The sequence below is a fragment of the Cygnus atratus genome, chromosome 5 (genome assembly GCF_013377495.2).
Source record: "Cygnus atratus isolate AKBS03 ecotype Queensland, Australia chromosome 5, CAtr_DNAZoo_HiC_assembly, whole genome shotgun sequence".
In the NCBI taxonomy this organism is placed as follows: domain Eukaryota; kingdom Metazoa; phylum Chordata; class Aves; order Anseriformes; family Anatidae; genus Cygnus; species Cygnus atratus.
Window position 1 is genome coordinate 11,045,521 of NC_066366.1, and position 18,568 is coordinate 11,064,088.

An 18,568-nucleotide genomic window follows, 5' to 3' on the forward strand; every position below is an offset into this window, starting at 1 on the left:
AAATAAGTTGAAATACCTATTAATCATTTTCAGGGAGACTAGATATTCTCAGCTTCAGAACACTGGGGAGTGCAGGAGCTCCAATGGAAACACCCACACAATGCTGTTTGGGCTCACATGGCATGTGCGAGGTATGGTCCACTTACTAGCTGGGACAGCACTAGCCTGATGCTACTAGTTTCAATAATGCAGATCTAAATACAACTAATACGGACGGGGAAAGTGGGGAGAGTACTCCCAGAACCATGTTTTGTTCTCAAAAACAAAAGCTCGTAAGGACAAGAAAACAAAATTATTTTCTTGCGGGCCATGCCTTGGAGAGAAAAAAAAAAAAGAAAAGAAAAAAAGTTAAAATTGGTCCAATACTTGCATGTTTCAGCTGCTTTTAAGATGCCTGATTACAAACAAGGAGGTAAATATATTCAGCATGAACCCTACGCATGCATCCAAAAATATTGCAAAAGGATTATTCATGCTTTGCGGAAGATGAAGAAATGCTAACCTAGAAGACTTTTTCTGACCAAGAGTGAATCGGATGATTTTGCTTTGAGATGAGTCCCTGGGAGATGCACTGTATGACAGGAAAGAAAAAGTGGAAGACATCATTGAGCACAGAAACTTTTCGTTTTTTTTATGCCACTGAATTCAGTAACTAGTTTAAGGGAGTAAGGAGCTTTTATAAATTCCAAGAAAGAGAGCCTTCTTGCCTAACTATAACTTTAGGTCAAAATCAATTTTTATAAAGTAATGAAGATGCAATTCTGCATGCAAACTCACATTGTATTACTCTTCAGCTCCTCAACTTTTTATTATATATGATTTTCTGCAGCATCTGAGCAATTTCAGCTTACTATATACTAAGTGCACATGTGTGTGTATATATACACATTATGACATTTAACAGCTCAAAGTTGGTTATTTTTAAATTGCTTGAAACCCAGCACAAACCACACAATGGACTGAAAATATTAAAGCAATATTCAACGATCCCATACATCTTACGTTTTTTGACACCAAAGTCAGACAAATATGTCCAAATACATCCTTGTTTTACAGTAATTATATCCTGCACAAGTCTATACATGCTGTAGCAACACTATGCATTTCAATTACACCAAAACATCATTTCCATCTAAGATGAGCATGGTTCATTAAGAAAAACATAAGCAAACCAAAACAAGCTCAGAGTAGTGTCTCTCTTAGAAGGCCTCACTCAAGCTCTCTATATACCATATAAAGCAGCACTTAAGCTAGTGTTCACCCCAATATGTGTTATCTTAACACCAATCAGCCTTAACTTACTCTGTGATATTTTGAAACAAATAAGCTTTCACTAAAAGAGTAGCAAATACGACTTCAGCCTTTCATCCTGCCCACTTATTCCCACTAAAATGCTCATCCCCTTAACAGCGGAATGGTCAGATAAGCAGAAGGCTGTAAATGCATTCACACTGGTACTGCCTTCATCAATGGCTTTTATTCTAACCCACAAGGAACACCTGTAGGATTAAAGACTTTGAAGATACAAAGACCCCCCTCTATTACCTATACTCTGATCTAAGAGCGCCAACAAACACCAACAGTGAACATTTTTTTCATGTAAGCCAGCAACTTATTCTTGTTGACCAATAAACTTAGATTTGATTTTGACCATCACCAGTTGTGATGAGCTCTATTTCTTCTACAACTATCAGAACCTTCCATTTCTTAGTGAGGACTAATATTCTCGTAAACTCAGAACTGCAGTTGGTCTTCATGTGTCCGAAGTACATATTCTGTAATAGCAAGGATATATATGTTTTGCAAGTAGAAGGAAGCAAAAGGAATGCTGAGAAAAATATCCTTATAAAATACGGTGGTCTTGCAGGCATTCTGCACTCACTGAACCGAGTACTTCTAGCATGGAGAAAATATTTAAGCACGTGTTTTGATTTCCAAAGGTGTGAAGTCAACTGCTACCCAGCATTCAATTTCCAACACTGACTTTATTCTAGAGTAGAACTAAAGAAAGCAGTTTCTTTGACTCTTGAAGACCTTTAAGAAGAAGAAAAACAAACAAACAATGAAAAAAAAAAAGAAATTTTCCCACCTTGACTGCATTTCTGGTTGTGCTTTTATCTGATGTTGTGCAGCTTGCTGGGGCTGTTGGCACTGAGTTTGGAGTGAAGCTGGCACCTGTTGCTGCTGTTGCTGTAGCCCGACCTGGCACTGAGATGGAGGTCCTGTTTGCTGGGACACTGGGGGAGGTTGCTGGGATGGATGGTGTTGTGGTTGCTGTTTCTGTGGCTGCTGTTGCTGTTGCTTGTATCGAGACAAACTGAAGAAAAGGCCCAAGATGGCCTTTAGATTCCCATTCCTGATTTCTGTAAGGCAATATTCAAGAGTTACTCAATCAGCCATCAGCTGTTGTTTCTTTTTGACAGTGCAGTGTTCTTAACGCCATCTGAACTCATTTCCTTTAATACATGACAGACTTTCTGCAAATCTCATTGATATTACAGCTGATTACCAGTGAGCACCAACTACAAATAAATAAGTTTTCCCTGCAGTGACTACAATAGACGTCTTCCATTTCTGCTGTTTTCTGCGTTAACGTTAGTGTGCTTAAAAAGAGAATTCCTTTAAACAGTTCCTTTAAACTAAAGTAACTAAAACAAACAAAAGACAAAGAAAAACACAGCAACAAATGCATTAACAACATCATGCTGTAAATCATTTCACAGTCCCAAATTTGCATGAAGAGGAAAAACTACTCAGTTACCACACTGCATTGTATCATTTCTGGAATATCAGACTAATCATTTCCAATAAGAAGATCTGGTGCAAGTTATACACTAGAAAACATGATTGTTGTGCAAGACTGCTGTATTAAACCAGATAATTGGCAATTTGATACTATCACAAGCTAATACAGAATGGATATCCGAGGTACTTAAAAATAGGTTGACAGTGAATGAATAAATTCATGGGCTCTGCTCTATCCATTATTCCCTCTCCCAGTCACTTTTCTCAGTGTGTTGTTCACCTTTGCTGTGTAGCAAGGTTCTGTTCTTAATCACAAGCCCTTTGCCCAGCAAATATCAAGCTCACATATTAAGAGTTTGCTCCCCTTCCTATACAAGCATCCAACTTTTGTTTCCTTCCCTAGCTAAGCCTCAATCTACCTTTTCTTCCTAGCAGCTGATCTAATTTACTTTCTTCCTTAATTTTGTTTGGGCCCATATTCATGTCCTCAGTCACCCTGAGACCTTATCTAAGCAGTCCTGGTCATCACCCAGACCCAGGGCATTCCTCTCCTCTCCTCTGACTCGATTTCCTTCCCCCTTTTCCTTCCCTGCAGTCTGGCTCCTCCAGCAGTGCTCTGTCCCACCAGGGCCCTGCTCTCTCATTTAAATGATTATCAATCCCAGCGCTCAGAGTCGTCATCCTCTGCCTTCCTTTGTTCTCTCAGGCAACTTTAGCCTCTTCCTGGACAGTGGGATCCCAGTGAATCCTGCTCGTTTCTCCCTTTCCCAGTCTACTCCTGCCCCCATGCAGTGTCAGGCCACAAACCCAGTCTCCCACATCACCCTTTACATGAGGCTCTTTCCTTGTCTAATCTGCCTGTGTTTGGCTAGGGAGGACACGGGATGGAAGCAGACAAAGCAGAATAGACACAAAAGACAGAAAAGAACAGTAAAAAGGATTTCCTTATCTCTAGCAAAGAACTCAATTTACTCATGGGAATTGTAAGGAAAGTATCATTTAATCACAGGCCAAAGCATAACTAAACAGCCCCAGAGGCACTGGGAAGCTTAGCTGCACAAACACAGGCCAGGAGATAAAAGAAATCACAGCCAGGAGATAAAGGAAATGTGAGTCTACATGTTTAAACTTAGCAAAGCGACACGCAATTGAAAACAAGGCCCTGATTTCAATGTGAAGTGAGAGGCAATTAAAACAATAACCCCACCTAAAACCCGTCGACTTCTGTGGCTGCGCATCTTCTGTCGTAATCAGAAGAGAAACCTGCTTCTGACATGCTTAAGGTGACAAAAAACAATTTAGTAAGTTTCAGAAGAAGCAGCCTCTTTTCCTCTGGGTTTTAAGTGCAATATTTCAGGCGGGACTTTTAGAGGTAGTTCTGTTTCCCTTATCTTAAAGACAGACTGAGGTAATTCACCTGGCAGCTCGCCCCTGCCCTTCACACAGGAAGAGCACTTCAACCCCACAGCGCCCTGTCCGTCTGCCCGGCCTCTCCTGCCTCCTGCCTTGCCTCCCGTCCTGGCCATGGGGCAGCTCAAGTGCAGCAACCCAGATAAGGGCAAGCACGTCACCCGCTCACTTTAAATCTGGAGCCCCAAACTGGTTTTGTATATTTCAGACACTCGAGATATTTTAGAAGAGACTGGAATTTGGTTTTAAAGTCAATCCATGCAAATCCACCCTTTGGGAATTCCCATGTTGTAATGGCTCTGCTGCTGCTTTTTTCACCTACAATTATAGCTTGCCAATCATCTCTTTCTGCACAAAAATACATTGGGCTTACTGGAAATTGAAAAAAATATCAGTGAAAAAATACCTTGTGAAAGAAGGAAAAGGTAAAGAAAAGAAAGGTCTGTTGGAGAGATTAGTAGAGAAAAACCCTTATCTGATCCCTTGAACACTTGCAAATGAAATTTCCGCAAATCATAAACTAATTATATACAAAATAGAGATCAAAGCAAACCAAGGAAGAACAACCAAAACAGCCTATCGCTGTTATTTAGTCAGGAGTTTATTTTCCGTCTGATTCTGGAAAGCATGTGGCACTAGTTCAGCTAGTTTACATGGACCAGAATGGTTAGCCAAATCAGCTAGGAGGAGTACAAATTAAGAACCATTGCATATTCCGTAGCTTGCATCTCTCCTGCCAGAATATGGGGCTGTCATATATACGTAATTTCCACGCCTAGGGATAGCGGATGCATGCTTCTGTCACTCTGCACAAGCCTCTTATGGTTGACCACTGAGGAATTCTGCGTGCAGTCCCCATCAACCCTTCTTCATTCCCCTAACAGGTGAGACCCAATGGTCTGCTAAACAAAAGAAAAAAAAATAAAAAGCAGGAAATTCTGTCCATAATGAATGATGGCAGGGGAGGAAGAGCCAAAAGTAGGTCTGAATTTAAGACAAAATTCTGAGAAGTACATGTACCTCACAGTTAATCCTGGATATATCTGTGAAGTACAGACAGACTCAACTTCAGCCACCACAAGCTCAAAGCTGACTGGCTGTAAGCTGACTTTTGGGATAAAAGCTACCAGAAGAGTGCTGGGATGAACTTTGTAGACTCTGCTGAGGAGTGTGATCTGAGTATAAACAATATTGGGAGTTTTGTAGAAACAGGGCAGCAAAATTTAAAAAGGTATTATGTTTTTCCCCCACTATAGCTGCATGCATTTTTTTTATGCCAAAAAAATAAAGAATTTGTCAGACCAAAGGAATCTTAACAACACACAGGCTCTGTGTGGTAGAATCAAAATCTACAACTTGGTAACTTGGTAAGTGAACACACACTCTCTCGGGTATGTCCAAAACAGCTTTGTGGGGCATCTGTGCTACGGAAACAAAAATTCCACCTTGATACTGGAAAAGAACTAAAATGGATTTACAGCAAGACTGCAGAGTGTGTACACTGAAACCCATTTACCTACAGAAGCACAGACTTCATTTCAGAGGCAAAAGTCTAAGTTCCATAGTAGTGGTTCCAAAGTCTAGTAAGATGTTTCCTTTCATTGCTTTATGGTTTCATGATTTGCTCAGCTGATTGTTATCCAGAGGAGGTGCAGCTGCTATCTCTGAATTCAGTTTGAATTTCTACTGCACATTTATGTTCTCCATAATCTTCAAAATCTTGGCAGTGAGGAAACAGTGTGTGAAGGATGGCAAGCTTAGCTGGGCAGCTGCAGCTCCAGGAGCCTAAAACCCAGCTGTAGAAACAAGTAAGAGCGTGGGTATGGACAGAGAGCTCAAAATGACAGACAACAAAAGCAGCAGCAAGAAGAGAAGAGAAATTGCATCTCCATACTTTTCTTCAGGAACTACAAATAGAGATGTTAAGAGTTTAAAATCTTTGAGAAGGGAACACCTCTCTGGCTCCATGTTGCTGAAGTAGGGGGCCTATCTCTAGCATACTATGGTCATCCTCAGAGAACACAGATCCTTAAGTATCTTCACTGCCTAAATCCATACAGGTACTGTGTCACATACATAAATCCATAAAAGCCTGCGTCACACATTGAAGCAAGATTTTCTTTTTTTTTTTTTTTTTGACACTGGAAGGGTATTACACATGAAGTCTCAAATTATTTCAGTATTTAGGAGTTATCCAAATTCTAGTTTGGAAACACTATCAACTTCCCTCCATACTAAAGCTGCACTATTGGAAAATGCATATTCTCAAGCAACTCAGGAGAGGCTTCAATGTTTATTTCCATTTGGAAGCAATCACAATCTCTTACTTCCTCCTAGATGAGGATTTGCCAGTGGAGTAAACACAATTATTTGCAGTTGACCTAGCAGGTCTTGGCAACTTGTGCAGAAACACTAGCTTGCTTGCTTGGTTACAACACTCTGAAGAGATTCTGTGTTCTCCTGTTTGGTTCTCCCCGCCTTCCAGAGCACAACTAAGGATGGTCTCTCAGAACAGAAACTTAATTTCTAGTTGAATTCAAGTCTTTTAGCTTCATTTTATAAAAAATGTTCCTTTTCTCCCCTCTCTTTAGCAGTCACTTTTTTTTTTTTTAATGTTAGTGGCAAAGCCAGTAAATATTCGCATTCAGCAGGCATTACTGGTCTCTTCTTAGCTTCCATATGATTTAATATGTTAATTCCTAGAAAATGCAACAGTGTGAGAGAAAAAGATATGAAATCAGCAGAAAATATGCGATAACCTATGTGCTACTGAGTCGGACTTGCGATTTGGCAGCAAAGCAATGAACAAGAAACATGCCTTCCCCTCCCCAGTGTGAACACTGCACTGTCAATTTTGCACGCTGACGGTTTTCTCACCAACTAATCTGCTATTTTTCTTAGATTTCGCATTGCTGCAAGACAGGTAAATAATATGAAATATATTACATTTTTACAATATTTGCATATCACATCGAGGTTAAAATTGGCTTTTATTATGGACTCAGACCTGCATTTTCTGTTTAATCATTTCTTAGTAAACAAACTTTCCATTGTTAGAAATTTTAGCTCACACCTTCTTTTCTTGACATGAGAATCCTGACTGTAACCGAGCTATCTAGGCATATAATGCAGATGGTACTTGGGCTGAAAAGGAGGAAAAGATTTGTTATGGGTGTTCTAACCCAGCTGAAGGATAAGCTACAGAAAAGGACAGCTAACGTCCAGCTAGCCCTTCTCCTACTAGTTGTCATAATATCAGGTTAGAAAAAAAATGTACTAAATACCCACTACTTTGTTTTCCATGCTTATAAACCGTCACAAGCTTCCTGAAATTATATTTAAAATACATGTGTTAAAGTAGCTTGGAGAATCTCATATGCCAGGATGACGTAGGGGGCTTCCTTTAGAGGACAGCAAGTATTATTTAAACTATTTCGCAAGTTGCCAAAATGCAAGTTTTAGTTGTAATTTTTCAATAACGTTTTTTTAAAATAAAATATTTAATTTTGTTGTAGTTTTATTTTTAAAAATATTTTGGGAATACTTTTGAAAGATAGTGTACATATGTAAGACTTGGGTACATGGTGGTTTCACCATACAGTTCATCCACAGTGGTTATCCGGAACACGTTTCATAAACAACATTCATGGTCAATAAGGGAAAGTTTGTTTCAGCTGAGACTTTGAATCATAACCTCAAAGCATATAGCTCACATATTAATAAAGAAGAATGCAAAGAAAACATACTCAAGATAAAATAGCACTAAACTAAACAGAACAATATTAACTCTAAATTCAGTATTAGTGCAAATGATTTTTTCAACTGCTTAAAAATACATTCCAGCACCACTAACTACCATTTATTTACATTTTGGGGTGCAAAAAAGCATCTGTTATTTACGAATAAAGAGACTTTACTCTGGAAGGGGGAATTCCTGCCCTGAGTATCCAGCAAATACGCAATACATGTATGGGTGGCAACACTGCATCACTAAAAAAAAGAGGAGTCACATTCTGCTCCACTTAGACAGAAATTAAAACAAGTATCTTTGTGATTCAGCCATGTCCGTTCCAGCCCCTGAGGGTGGCATGGAGTGAGGTCCTGCGCAGTCCCACCTCGGTGCCAGGGCTTAAGGTTTAACTGCGGTCAGCCAGTGTTTCCTTGAGGGCCTGAGACAGCTGCAGCAGCACGGGTTGTCACCGCTCCCCCTCCACACTGTGCTCACTAGGTCCCGAATCCTTAACCCCATGTCCACGAGAGCTCACAGACACTGGGGGCATTGACAATAGGACAGCCAAGGCCAAGAGAAGGAACATTTTCTCTTCCCACAGAGAAGACTCAGGGGTCTCTTCAAAAACTCTGTGGGTTTACATGACCTGAAAGACTGTCATTCATCCTTCCTTTTTTCTTTCATTTTTAAAGGAGCAAAGGTGCGTTCTATTTGTGATTGTATAAGGATATAGGCAAGGTTTACAGACAGAAGGTCTTAGATTATCTATAAAAATCAAAGATGTGGTTTTGGACACAGAAATTAAATTTTACCTATTTTTCCATTTATGCCAACTGTTCTAACACGATGCGTTACCTCGCCTGCTGTACGGAGTCTGGCTGGGGTGGAGCTCATTTTCTTCAGAGCAACTCACCCAGTGCTGTGTTTTGGCTTTGTGGCTAAACCAGTGCTTTTGCTGTTGCTGAGCAGTACTCGCACAGTGACAAGGCTCGCTCTTTTTATAGCATCAAGTATGCTGGGGGGGGACAAGAAGTCAGGAGGGGACACAACGTGGACAGCTGGCCCCAGGTGACCAGAGGGATATTTCTTGCGACATAACGTCATGCTCGGCATTAAAACAGAGGGGCCAGGTACTGGGGACATGGCCATTGCTCAGAAGGTGGCAGGGCATCTGTCTCCTTGTGGGAGGTCTCAGTGAGTGACTGCCTTTGCATCACTTTTGGTTTTTTCTTCCCCTTTCCTCCACTTATTTCACTATCTTTATCTTGACCCACACGTTTTTTCACTTTAGCCCTTCCTATTCTCTGTCTGGTCCTCCTGGGAGCGTGGGGAAGTGAGCGAGCAGCTGCTCGCTGTGGGCTGGGGTCAGCCCACCACACCTACACATCCTTTCCTGCCTCGTTTGTTTGAGCGACAGAATTCCCTCGGAGGAAGAAAACATGGCTTTACGCATACAGGCAATTAAATTGTTCACACACAAGTAAAAGTATAATTCATGATTTGACAATGTAATCCCCTCAAAACTAAGCTTGCAAAGAGACTTACTCACCAGATCTAACTTCAGGTCTCACCTGATGCCACACATCCAATTATTTGTTCTGTGAAGTGCTGAAGAAGCTGTCACATAATACATTCAAAGTTTGTCTTAACAGCTTCTGAACCCAAATGCTTTTCCAGCATATTTAAATGAAAGCAGAGGTGAAAGCTGGTGATGAGGATTAGGGAAATCTGTTTGATCTTTTAATAAGACAGCAGTTAAACAGCTTCTGAGCACCAGGCACCATACATCCTGACATATATCACGCACTGGTGAAGAGGAGTATCCTACACTGAGTCATGTTCAGCCTTTAGGAAATTCTGGTTCTCTTTATAAGCTAAGTGATTAACTCAAGGTCAATACCTCCTTTTTTCTTTCTTTTTTTTTTTTTTTTTTTTACACTTGGAATCACACTTTTAGAAGTCTAAACCTAAAAAAGCGGAATCCTTTTTCAGACAACAGAATAACTGAAGAATGAGGAACTAAATACCTTTTCTCTCAACAGACAAGCAGCCCCCAACAGTTATTAAATATCCATAAAATCTACACTCTAACCCATGTATCAATTATACGACTTAGATGAAAAATCTCTTTTTTAACAGACATAAACCAAGATGTTACTGAATTAGATTAATTATTTTTACAAGTCAGCCGTGAGGAGGTTAGATACATATTTTACCTACCTTTCATGCTGAGAATGGGAAAAAAGGAGTAAAGACCATCAACAGCTTATATTATTCATATTACATTAATTTTCCATTACACGGCACGTGTGGGTTACAATCACAAGCAGCAATTCAAGTTCGTTGTTTAAAATGAAATCTTAAACAACCAGTTGACTCACCTTCTGCTGACAGCCCCTGTATGTTAATTCCCTTAGCAGCCAAGAAACTCAGGCATGCATCTATGTTTTCAATCTATTCAAGAACAACAACAAAAAAAAAGGGAGACACAAAAGAATATGCATTGTAATAATTGTTTACTTTAATCTCCCGCCACACTTTATTGCACTCAGTCTTTGTATCACATAAAAAGTCCCTTTGCTCATTATGCGGAAACCATAACAAAATGAAGCCTCCTGAGTTACTACAGTCCAAAATTGATTACTATGTGGGTCTGGACACTCTGTTATTCGTACTTGCGTGAAGCAAGTTATTTAATACTCGCACCATGAAAGATGATGACTACATATCTTACTGAAGGGTCAAGGATGTTATGCCAGGATTTTTAACCTACAATGAGTATAACAAACGTGAAACTGAAAATAAACATGGAGGCCACATTTGCTTGAGAAGGCAGACTGCCACTTGCTCTTAAGTTGACAGCTGGCAAAAGTTTCCAGCCACAAAAGCAGTCAAATATAAAAACTGTAACAGGAAACCCCAGCTGGAATCCAAAATATGTTTACTCACGGCATTCTCTGCATGTCAGAAATGACAGACAACCCCGGTCTCTCACTGTGGGGTAAATCCTGCCCTTCAGAGAGATGGTACAACTAACTGTACTAAATAGCATTGGATAAAATGGATTTTGACCAGACAGGATATACACAACAGTTCTGAACGCCAGTGACTACAACTGCCACATACAGATGAGATTTGAATCCTACTCAACCAAGTGAACTCCAGAAAGGTTGGGAGAGGTTGGCATTTCCCCCTCATAACTCAGTGTTACAGTAGAGATCTAGCTGTAGCTTCGTGCCTACGTTCCCACCAAGCTCCCACCAAAAGGTCTGCTGTCATATTCAGATTCCTACAAAGCATTTCCATGCACAAGCCAAATCTTAGAGACCTCTAGAACCTCCAAACAAAATTCAAACAGAAACAACAAAACAAAGACAAAAAACAAAAACAAAAAAAACCCTCCACAGTATTTTAGGAAATATCACGTATTACATGTATGGTTACACAGAAGACTTTCAAATAATACCACTAAGCAATTTTTGCTTGTGTTGGGGCAATTAGGAAGTGATCACATAGTGTCTGCATGTTTGAACATCTTGCAAACAGTAATTAGGTCCCATAACATCTCAAACACTTCTTCTACTTCATAGGTAAGGAAAACAGACTCCAGCCGCCACAATTGCTATCACGTAACTACCTTTCTTCTGTGAAGTTTGGACACAGCCAAAAAAGAACGTGAAAGATCCACCTTCTAGACCAGCTCCTGCCTGCCCTTGAACAAATATAAAAATGAGGGCTTAAGGCACTTGAGAGGCTGCACTTCCAGCACCTGACCTGTATTTCCTGTCCTTCTCAAAGTTATATACATATAAAAAAACAAAAAACCTACAAGGAAAGCTGTCAGAAAACCCCCAGTATGGATTTCTGTCAAGGCAGTTTCATTTATTGTCTATAAATATAACACCACAAACATTCTCTGTTATCAGGGCAAAAAAAAAAAAAAGTTATTGGCATTACCTAACTGGGATTTCAACAGTTAAAACACTGTGATAGGATGAGGTTGGTAGAAGTTTTAGATATACTTTGGAAATAGATTCACCAAATTGCCTGCAATGCTCAGGTCTGAAAGCTTATAGCAGGATGTAGGGTCCAAAGGTTCATTTATCCACAGTTCAATATGCTACGGCAATCACAATCAATCTGTTTTAGTTTCCTTCCTCAGTGTTCAACGACCCTTTCAGGTTTTCAACACAGCTCTTTTATTGAGGTGACCTGGGACTGGAAAGCCAAAGTTCACCTTTTCTAGAATAAACACCACACAAAAGCATCCATCTTCCTACCCAGTTCCACCACCCGTACTTATCAAGACTTTGGTCTTTACCACTCCAAGAACAAGTCCAGCCTTCCATAACTCTGGGTAGGCTTCTCCTCTCCTAGTCAGGAGGGTTATTTTGGTTAATGAGTAAAAGATAAGTGCTATCTCATCTCAACTCCAGATCTGCAGCTGTAGAAACTCCAAGGAGCACTTGCAGTCCATAGAGCCCTAAACTACTTTGCTTCTCCTCCCAGGTCCTTCACCGTTGCTCTAATTCTCCGTTAGGTCCAAGTGACCACAGGATCACGACTAACTTCTGAGGAGCTAGCTAGCTCCCCATCCATGCCCCTATTTCTGGTGCTATATAGTGGTCCTAGCTGACTTCCTGACCTCGTGCTCATTGCAGACCTAGCTCAGATTCAAGGAGCACCCTGTAAAATCATTGCAACCTCTTCCCTGGGACAAAGCCACAGTTTTCACCAAGCGTTTTTAGTCACCTAATGAAGTGATACGGCTCCCGCTCCCAGGCTGACGGCTTGACTCCCGCACAGAGCACGACGACTTGAGCTGCGTGTTTGTAACACGGGAGAAGAGAGCTGGGCCATGCTGCCTTGTCATGGGGTAAGGAGGGTACCCTGCTGCACCGACTGCGATGCCTGGCTGAGCGCTGAGAGAGATAGATCGAGCCTTTGTGGTACTCCACTGATACGGGGCAAGAACAAGGGGGGAAAAAATAGAGCAGTTGAAAATGCAGAAAAAAAGATTACAGGAAGTGGGCTATCAAAAATCAGAATGCACTACAGTCAGTAAGTCCTAAGAAAAAATCTTATGGAAACAGGAAAATATCCTATTTCAGTACTTAGAAACCAGCATGATGAAATAAAGTGTAATAATAGGCTTGCAAAAGCAGGCCTCTTACACAAGAAAATAAACTGCTAAGATAAGGATCTTATGTGGATATATAGCATCGCATGTATAAGGAATTCACTGAAACAACAGAACTGAAAGACAAAAACACAGCACTGATTCCGTTAACATTTGTGCAATATCATCTGTGGTACCAACAGCATTATACGGCAGAATGACAGGCATGTAATTAATTGATTTTGAAGGAAAAAAATAGAGCTCAATAAGGAAAACAGAGAAATGTGGTGAAATTCAAGAAGAAAATGAAATGCAGAAAGCAGGCCTATAGCTGAAATTATTAAAATTTAGTGCTGGTGGGAATTCAAAGTACTTCCCACACAATGACTGGCTGGTGTCCTGTCCCACACAAAAATGATTTGTGACTGCCATCCAGTTGCAGTGGAGGACTCACACTCCACTTGGCTCTGTGGAGTCTCCTAAGAGGCCAAAGTGCCAAATGCTTTAACTGGAAGCAGTCTTCTGCATCTCAGAGCTGAAAGTATGGAAACAGTGCTGTTGGGATGCAAGAGGGAGGGAAGCAATCACCAATTTTCCTTATTGTAAAAACTGAAGGTAAGAAAGCTACTGAAGACTTGCTAAGTAGCTTATGGTGTGAATAGTGTTTTGTTGCCAGTGGCCTGAGCGAAGAGCCCTAAACTTGGTTTATCACCTTATCCTAACAATTAGTGCAATGCATTGGAAATCATTTTGCTTGTTTAAAGAGAAGAGTTTCCAACAGTGCAATATTTAATTAATTTTACCTACAAAAGTTCCAAGGAAGGACTAACTCTAGCCCCTGCTGTCTTAACGTAAGAACTAACTGTTTGTAATCTGCAAATAGCATTTGATGGAGAAAGATCAACTATTTCATAAAGTGTTGGAGATAGTTAGCTCTTCTGAAATGGCAGCATGGCAATTGGACCGTTTTGGTGGATATACCCCTGACAGAAGTGAAGTTTCTGGTTAGATCTCAGCTCAGTAGAGATCCATCTACCCTGCGTTGTGACTTCTGACACAAAGTACAGTGGCCCCTTTGAAATTACATTATTCAGCAGCAAGTCATTGCTGAGACTGTAAGGGCCCTTCCTCGGGCAAGTTTGCATACTGTCTAAACCCTTCAAGCCAATGTGAAAAGACTGTGGATTTGCCAAAGGGGAGCATATATTTTCTTTAATACTGTGAGCTACAATTTCTGGCTGACTATTCTGTCTTCTCATTTGCTTTGCCAACCAGCATTTAACACGGCAGGGGCAAAGCAGGAAAGATAGGAGTCGGATGTCCCTCATTTCCTGCCTACCCAAAACAGGGGAAAGCTATGTAAAAGGAAAAGGAAAACCAGGATCAGACATCCACAGCCATTACCTTACTCAGACACACTGCCGGGAGAGTTCAAAACTGAGCCTTGCCTTCTTATGCTTCCTTGCCAAAAGCATCTCATGAATTTGCAGTTTCAAACTGCAGCGTATGAGCTGTTCACGACAGAGCCATCTACCAAAGCGCATTATCAGTTCTGCAACCAACACAACAGTTACTTATTCCGAGACGTCCCCGAACTCCGCTGCCCACCTCCAGGGGCTGTCCCTCCTCCGAGCCTGCCGTCGCCAAAGGATGCTCACACTGCCCACTGCCTGGGACCGGACACTCCCGGAGGACTGCCTGTGGTCCGACTCCTCACAAACAGCTTTAGATGTCCCCAGCTCCCCCCAAGTTGTTTAAGCTAGCTATTAAAGCACGTTATTTGTTCTGCTTGCTACACAAGATAATTGAAAGAAAAAGGGCAGTTCATCCAAATAAAAGAGTTACAGTTGAGTTCCTCAGTGATCATCTTTTTTACTGCCAGCCTGAGCTTTACAAGCATTCGTTATCCACATTTGTCATTTTGCTACGATACATAAGACAGCTTTCGTTTAATTAGGAGATTGTATCAAAAAATAAAACCTCACAGAATTAATCTCTCATGCCTGAACAGAAGTCGAGGTGTCACAACTGCCATTCTCATACATGCAGAAGCGAAATGAATGCTTTGTCAGCTGCCTGAAAACTCCCTCGTAATGTGAATCCCTGGGTGGCATTTGCTACCCGGAAAGCTGGGAGCAGAAGGCAGCTTGGCAAAGAAGTCATGCGTGGATGTAACTTTCCAGCACCAGAGCAGCCTGTGGAAGCAGCAGTTTCTTTGTTACACCAGTCTGCCCACCAGCCTCTGGCTGGAAAGGCAGCATTAAACGCTTGTGGTCACACGTCTTCACTGATTTCTAAGTACATTACCACAAGTACATCCCTGTACATGGCTGTTTTCATTCCCATCAGACCTGCACGCTCCTCATTCCTTCCTAGCATCTATAACACTTCAATACACGCAAATTTAACAACTTCATTTATTTAATTCTCACTGCACTATTACTTTCCTGGGCATATGAGTCAGTTTTCCCTCTATTTTATAATGTACCTTACAGTAATTGTGTATTTCTGGCAACGCTGGCCACAACACCCACAGATGTTTTTGCACTTGTCATATAATAGCAATTTCTACTTCTATTCCTGTCAGTGCTAGAAAGAAAATGGCCTAGGAAACATGCCCCAGCCTGTATAAGAAGAAGAGAGCATAGCAGAAACAGAGAAAAAACCCATCCACAAATATCACCGTTCTGTAGCTTGTAAATGGAGGCCCAGCGTGGGCACTGATATATGCTGAACGATGATTATGTTACACAAAGGCTTGAATATGGAAACCGTCTGCACCTAAAGCTGTACATTCAAGTCTACCAAGTCAAACAGAGCAGGGTAAATTATAAACAGTGCTGCCCTTTTGACAGATACAGATGTTTTTCTCAAACAACCGGAGTTAAACAACTTCTAGGTTCCTTCCCTTGGAAGCCACGGGAAGGTTCTTGTATTGTGATGCAAGACCTCTGCTCCCAGCTTTTACAGTGATAGATGTGGAGTTTGAGTTTATCCAGAAAAACCACTACTTATATTCAGAACAGGACTTTCCATTCGACTTCAGGCTCCACGTTCTGCCCAGTGTATTAGTTTTCAAAGGAAGAAAATGAAGATTGATTTCATGTGAAATTTTATAGCTTCATGAGCTCTTATGCAATGTTACAGCAGACTTCTCATACAATGTAGAAAACAAGGAAAGAGCCAAACATGAGCTGTTTTCAGCAAGCTGTTTCTGAATGCAAAATGTACTCCCTGTCTGTATTTTCAGATCAAGCTTCTATACTTAATATTGTTATAGCATGAAATTTATGTAGAGCTGTAAAATCTTTGACAATCCTTAAATTCATGGACTGTTGTTCTTTTTCCACTCTCAGATATTGTCTGATACTCTTTTTACACTATTTCCTACACATACGTATATATAAGACATACTAAGGAAAAATTGCAAATTCCATTTTCCTAAGAAAAATATAAACACTAACTACTATCGCTTAGCTTAAAATACATTTTCATTGGTATTTATTCTAGTCAAAATAGAACTCCTTTAGAGAAATACGTTGTTCATGTGCTACCTTAACTATTTGGATAAAAAGATCTTGCAAAGTTAAGTTTCAGGACATTGACAGAACTTGGTGGTTATCTTTGTGCTGAAATAACAGGTGCAACATAAGGGCAAATGAAGCTAATCCATATTCTGAATCCCAGTAATATATATCCTCAGAAATTAAAATTTATTTTCATGGCTACGCTGTTTCCACTTTTATGTGAAAACTTGACCTTCTCTGTTACAAATGCATTATTTTCACTTTTTAGAGAAAAGGCCAGTTTAGGCACTAAATGAAGGGTGGACACCTAGCCTCAGCCTCATCTCCAGCATTCAATTCCCTGTGGTCTTGGGTAAAACCTTTACTTTCCTGTACCTCAGCTCTTCCTCTGAAAAATAATGGGACAAATAGTATTTCTCCACTTTACGACACATTGTATGATTCAAGACCTCTTCTGCTGTGACTGTAGCGGGGCTTATATCAGCATGCCTAGAAAAAAAAATGTACCATAAAATGCACAGAACCTGGAGACATGCTACACAAGACACCCACCTGGTTCTTACAGTACATACATGGTATGAAATCACTGTCCATACTTAATTTTCCTTTACCAAAAGCATATCCACAGCTGCACTCACAACACACCTACTACGAAGAGAAATGCGTGCAGTAAGCACCACAGAGAAAGCTCCAGTTGATGATGTCCACATTTCTAATCTCAAAGGACACTTTTATTGGAATGGTTTTAGGAAATCCCATGCGACTCAGAAGTCTTGCCAAGCTAATCTGGTCTTTCTGCTGCTCGCCTGCGTGTGTAAGCATGGAGAGCAAGGCTTTTGACAGCCCTGTCAACAGCCAGGTCCCCATGCAGGGAGGAGATGGTACCACCGTTCGTACCGGGAGGGGAACGGCCTCAGCCCCAGGGAGCTTGAGGAAGGGCATGCACCCTAGCTCCCCAGTTTGCTGCACAATGCATCTGTAAACAGCAAGGCACTGTTGAAGAATGAAGAAGCAGATGCAATGTTTGCACAAATTTCCCTAGTGTGTTTGGGCGTTCAGCTTTTCACTTTGTTTTCATTTTTTTTCCTTTCAAGAGAGAAATTTTCTTAAGGGGAAAATAAAAAAAAGTCAAGTCTTAAAAAAATATTCCTGGAAATACTATTTTTCATCAGTTTTTCAGGATCAAGCCTTAAAGATATCTGAAAAGTTGCAGATGACAATTGTGTGCAATTTGAAATGTTGAGATGTCCTCGGCTATGATTTGTTAAACGAAGATGACACGTTCAGCTTTGCAAAAATCATCAACAGTCTAACCTGCCTCAGGACAGCCATTCATTTAGGATACTATGAATGAAACTCCTTGCTGGTTTCAACAGACACTCAACTCGAGTTTAGCACCTATCACACTGACTACCCATTAAGGGCACTAAATCTCACATCAAACTGCAGACAGGACCAGTAGAAAAAAGCCACAGCTGTGCTCAGTGAACACGTAACAAGGGCTGCAGCAAGTCCCACCAACATTTCCTTTCCACTTTCCGTGGCTGCTCCCAGGAGATCCTCTTTTATCTGGGGCTTCAGACTGGAAGCTGTGTTTCTAGTGCTGTGCAGTTGGGATTAAATGTAAAATACGATCGATGTCTCTAGTCAATCTGATGCATCCGGTTCTTCCCAAAATGTCCTTGAATGCTATACAAACCACTATTTTTAAGAGCATAAATGCTTAAAGGAATGACCAATGCTAAAACTACTCCTTACTGTAAGCATTGGCCTTTGTACACTCTGTTGTATTTTCAGAAATACTAGCCCAAGGGTTGAAGACTATTAGCTTGAATTCACAGCAGTAACCCAGAACTTCATGAAACTCTTGTAGCAAAAAAAATACACAGAGCTTTTGCCTCAGGAAAAAAAAAAAGCTTCATTTGGACTATCCTACTAATTAAATGATTATTTATAAAAATAAAGCAACCCACCAGCCAAAATTAATTTTAAGTAACACAAGTTACAGATTCTCAATTACTACAAGTGGGACCACAG

At 40.7% G+C, this 18,568-nt stretch overlaps 1 protein-coding gene across 1 annotated transcript in view; it reads right to left on the reverse strand.

The window, feature by feature from the left end:
• NAV2 (neuron navigator 2) overlaps nucleotides 1–18,568 on the reverse strand; it is a 233,111-nt gene that overhangs the window by 137,713 nt on the left and 76,830 nt on the right. Inside the window, exons 4-6 of the mRNA XM_050711116.1 lie at nucleotides 10,267–10,339; nucleotides 2,090–2,363; nucleotides 503–571 (exon numbers count right to left, since the gene is read on the reverse strand). Of these exons, the coding sequence (XP_050567073.1) occupies nucleotides 503–571; nucleotides 2,090–2,363; nucleotides 10,267–10,339 (416 nt within the window). The remainder of the gene's footprint in view (nucleotides 1–502; nucleotides 572–2,089; nucleotides 2,364–10,266; nucleotides 10,340–18,568) is intronic.